Source organism: Austrofundulus limnaeus, unplaced genomic scaffold (assembly GCF_001266775.1).
Source record: "Austrofundulus limnaeus strain Quisiro unplaced genomic scaffold, Austrofundulus_limnaeus-1.0 Scaffold612, whole genome shotgun sequence".
Taxonomy (NCBI): domain Eukaryota; kingdom Metazoa; phylum Chordata; class Actinopteri; order Cyprinodontiformes; family Rivulidae; genus Austrofundulus; species Austrofundulus limnaeus.
Genome location: NW_013953014.1, coordinates 120,092 through 124,808, shown reverse-complemented (window position 1 = coordinate 124,808; position 4,717 = coordinate 120,092). Strand labels below are relative to the sequence as shown.

The window sequence follows — 4,717 nt, the reverse complement described above, 5'->3', positions numbered from 1 at the left end:
CACACACACACACACACACACACACACATACATGTACAGTATATTATCCTGACAGGTGAAGTGGTGGGTAACTGCATTCTGGTTCCCACAAAGTTGTTAAATATGCGATATTTGTCAGCTTCTGCTTTATAAATGGTCAAAAGGTGTATGTATATGCCCACACATACGACTAAGGTTAATTTAAAATCTCCAATTAAYCTAACACGTMTGTTTTTGAACTGTAAGGAAAYYGAGGTACTCGTAACAAATTGGCGCATTAAAGCACAAAACAGTTTTACAGCACCAGTTGGGCTAATTTAAACACATAAAAACCTGCCCAACAAGCACCAGGCCTGCCACAGGTTATTGCCACAGAAGAACTTGCTCTGAAAAGACACCGCGAGGAGATCTGGGGAACGTAAAGTGGCAGAAGGTGGTGAGAGCGATGACTAAAATACGAGAAGAATGTGCGAAGGAAGGAATGCAAAAAAAAGTGGTAATGAGAAACAGGAGAGCGGCGAAGTGTAAATGAGTAGTAGAGAAGTCCTAAAAGTCATGTGGTGCGTAGAAAGAAGAACGTTAAAGCATGTTCAAATTATCAACGGTGAAACTGCTTCCATGTGGCCGTATGTTCCCTGTTAGATCTCGGTGAGGAAGGTTACGAAGAACAGCCAGAGAGGATGAAATTACACCTCAGAAGCCTGTGAAGTCCTTGTATCTGGGTGCTTCTCAATCTGTCAAACCTCCTGCTCTACTTATGGCACCTTTCTATAAACGCAGAGGTCCCAAAACAACGTTGTTCTATCAGAGCGGYGAGAGCTCAGATGGGACCGTGTTTRAAAGCTTGTAGAACATCTGGAGATGATCAAGAGATCGAAATCCTTCTTTTTTGGGCCCTAACTACTCAAATGTAMGTTCCAGGTTAGGTCAGTGTAAAATCAGCCGCTGCCGCTGCAACACAAGCTCATCTCATAAAGCAGCCTGATTGTTTAACATGGTTTTGTTTTTTTGTTTTTGTTTTTTTAACTGGACATTTTATTCTAATCACTGAGAYGTTTCCCTGCGTTCCTCTGCAGAACACAGATGACAGAGGGGATGCTAATACAGGATGACACGTGGACGTCTGACTTGTAAACGATGTATAAATGAGTGTCAAGATGATGAACGGCTCTTCCGGGACCTTYGGTGGCCCTTTGATCTGCAGCGCAGCACTCTGTGAGAATATTGTCTGAAGCATCAGCCTCCCAGCGTTACGGCTGCCTTATTTATTGACAGGATGCATCAGCACATCTGTGCAGGTGACAGCCATGATTGTTGAACGTTTTTTTTTTTTTTTCTCTAGGATAAATCTTAGTGAAGGGATTTGCTACTGAGGTTCAATCATATCCATTTACCACTGTTTTGTTCGACTCGGATCGTTTTCAAAACAGCTGTGGCAACTTCAAAAATGTTTTAATGGGGTGGCCATGTGGGGGGCTCACTGAAAATCCTGGAGTGGCAACAAAAACAAAACTCAGAGTAGAATTTAAAGAGGTTAGTTAAATACAGCAATACGAGAGTTACAGAATCCCCCTAATACAGGGCTATTCAACTGGAGGCCCGCGGGCCGGATGTGGCCCGTGAGTGACCAAAATTCGGCCCACCAATTGTTTCATTCATCTCTTAAGCTCAAACCCCCAGTTTTCTACTTTAATTACTTTAAGTTCTTTTAGTTACACATAGACATGTCTGATATCTACAGAACCGTCAGAGTCTTGGCTACAAGCTGGTAAAACCCTTTCTATGCACACTAAAGAAAATGACAAGCAGTAGAAGATAAAACTATGAAAGTGAAAATAAAATTGGTTTAAAAATTTGGCAAGTCAGAGATGTCAAAATAATATTTGTGTTAAATAGGGTGTATAATGTGTTCTTTTTGTTTTTGATATTGTTTATTCATCGCTACTTTTATAGGGTTCTGTATGTTGTAATCATGATTAAATGCAGCAAAATAAACTATTAAGGTAACAGATCTTTGTAATAGTTGGTTTATTTACATAATAAATTTAATTGCTGGATGTTCGGCCCCTAAGCTGTTGACCTGCATTAACTGTGGCCCCCGGAGCAGTTTAGTTGAATAGCTCCGCCCTAATACATAAGTCTACTTTTTTTTTGGGGTGGGGGGGGTCTTACAGTTTTTATAGCTTACTGAGATAAACACTAACTATTCAATGTATTCAAGGTTGCCCCCTTCAAAATAGATACCATAACCTGCATAGACAATGTAGGTGACCTCATTCAGGGGGACTATGTTTTTTTTTTCAATTCACAATTGCAAAAAAAAAGTTTGTTTTATGCCTGTAAGGTTTCAAGTAAAGTACAAATACTTTGTTACTTTAAGTAAAAACTTTGGTTATCTATAATTTACTGGAGTATTTTTCAGCCCATTCTACTATTTTCATGCAATTATTTGTATTTTTTACTCCTTTTTCCTCGTTTTAAAAAGTGAGGAAATAAAACCCTACCATGCTTTGTTCGACACAGAGTGAATTTAATTGTGTTTAGATGTTTAACATTCTGACACCCTATTGGTACGACCCTGCACCTTTATGACACAAATCATGTCACTCCAGCWGARGCCATGACTGCAGCTGAAACAGGTTAAAACAGTGCATCCCAAATGTTTCAATATAACATGATAGACTATTCATTATAACCTTAAGAATTGTTTTAGAGCACAATGAATTGTTTTTAACTTTTACTTTTAAAACTTTTAAAACTTGAAGCTTGAGTTGATACTCCCAGCTTTTACAGATTTCAAACCCTAGTATTTATACTTCAACCTGAGTACTGACATAATGCTTGACACCTCTGCTTATGCAACCCATTCTCACTCCCAAGTCGTCAGAATGTGTAGGCTTATGAGGTTCCTTAATTAACCAAAGGAAATAAAAAATGAACACCAAGAGGGACTCAAAAGGATAAAACTTGTCTGGTTAAGAAGATGGAGATTCAAACTTTTTTAGGGGTGGCCAAAATGATTTAAAACAAGTACAAAACAAAATGTCTTATTTACAACTAAGGTTTATGACTTTRAAAGTCTTTAGAGTTTTGATCTTGTTTTATGTAGCCTGCTGTTCTCTGAACAAGAGATTTTTACATCTCAGGAGTCAAAATGATAATAAAATACTTATTAGACGGTGTTTGGAAAACTGGGAGTCAAGTGTTTTCTTGCGTGTTTTTGAAGTTTGATCACAAAAAATAGTTCCTGTTTTTTATTTTTGTATTTATTTCTTTAATTTTTTTCTACCTCCAGTTTTCAAGTCAAAGATGTGCGCGTGTTGCCCACCTGTACCACTCCAGGCCCTTGTCATAGAACCTGTCGAAGAAGTGCGGCTCKGCACCGAACGCCCTGACGTCCGGGTGGATGCGCAGGAACTCCAGCAGGGCGCGCGTGCCTCCTTTCTTCACGCCGATGATGATGGCCTGCGGAAGTTTTTTCGTCCCGAAGGTGTTGGACACGGGGATGCCGTGTCTGTCCGTGTCGCTCTGGGGAGTCAGGAGCTGCGGGTCCGCGTCCACCTGCTGCCGCTGCGCGTCCTCGGACTCCKTGCGGTTCGGGTGATGATGGGTCGGGGGCGTCCGCAGCTCCTCCGACACGTCATAGTCCCCGTCCGAAGCCCTCTGGCTGTAGAAGGTCCTCGGAGCCGAGTCGCAGAGTCCCGCGAGGCAGTAGAAGAAGTAGGTGAAGATCAGGACCATGGTAAAGAACACGGAGACTTTGGAGAGCACCTTCCCGGAGTTGAGCCCGACTCTGCAGCCGCTACATCCCATGAGTTGATCTCCTGCTCAACGCCAAAGGACCAGAACGGTGTCAACATGCTTCTTCCTCCTACATGGAGTCAAACCTACTGCGTAAATGTGAGGATTTATGCAGCGCTTCTGTCAGGGTTTGTCCAGTCCTAATGACTCCTTCTGAACATGCTGAGACCTTCCAGCCTCTGTGCGCTCTGAGGTGTCCTCTCCTCTCATCTCCTCCTCTTTTCAACTTCTGCACACCCACCCATCCACCAGCTGCAGTCTCCACCCTGCACTCCCCATGTCTCATACTGAAAGTTGATCTGAAACTTAATGTTGCATTAAAATTACACATTTAATGATTGTAGTCTGCATTAAAAATGTAAATAATTTCGTTTATTTTTGTAATTTGTGCACAAAGTGTTTGACGGAGCGATAGGCCTACAAAAAATAAAAGCCAAAAAAACCTTAAAGTGTCATTTTATTAAAGACATGCCATAATGTTTTTGCCGGCCGGGGTCTGTCTGTTAGAAAATATCATGAACCACTGTTCAGATTTAATGAAATCCTCAGAATGTCCATCTGCCACTGATTTACTTCAAGCCAATTCAAGATGGCTGCCATAATGGACCTAAACCTGGGGTTTTAATCCCATTTTACTGAGGGACAGCGTTAATGTCCTCAATGAGAGATTTTCATGTTTAACTTGGACCAAAATCTAAACGTCACGTTCCTCATCTCTTACAACGGAGTATCCCATGAGCTGTGGTTCCACATTGAATTCAGAACTCTCCCACTTTCTGACAGGGAATTCCCTTTAGTTCCAGTTTAAATTCAAAACTTGTATTTGGGAAATTCCCACTTCCCAACTGGGCCAGCGAGAGYGAAAATTCAGAAAAATTGACMTTTTTTACWACAAATTTTGTCGAYTAAGGGCTWCTGATAAGATAAGATAAGATAA

The 4,717-nt window shown here is 41.3% G+C and overlaps 1 protein-coding gene across 1 annotated transcript in view; it reads right to left on the bottom strand.

Moving 5' to 3' along the window:
• LOC106531259 (heparan sulfate glucosamine 3-O-sulfotransferase 6) overlaps nucleotides 1-4,216 on the bottom strand; it is a 13,620-nt gene extending 9,404 nt beyond the window's left edge. The window contains exon 1 of the mRNA XM_014027065.1: nucleotides 3,308-4,216. Within this exon, the coding sequence (XP_013882519.1) occupies nucleotides 3,308-3,792 (485 nt within the window). The 5' untranslated portion in view covers nucleotides 3,793-4,216. The remainder of the gene's footprint in view (nucleotides 1-3,307) is intronic.
• Between the last annotated feature and the right edge of the window lie 501 nt (nucleotides 4,217-4,717).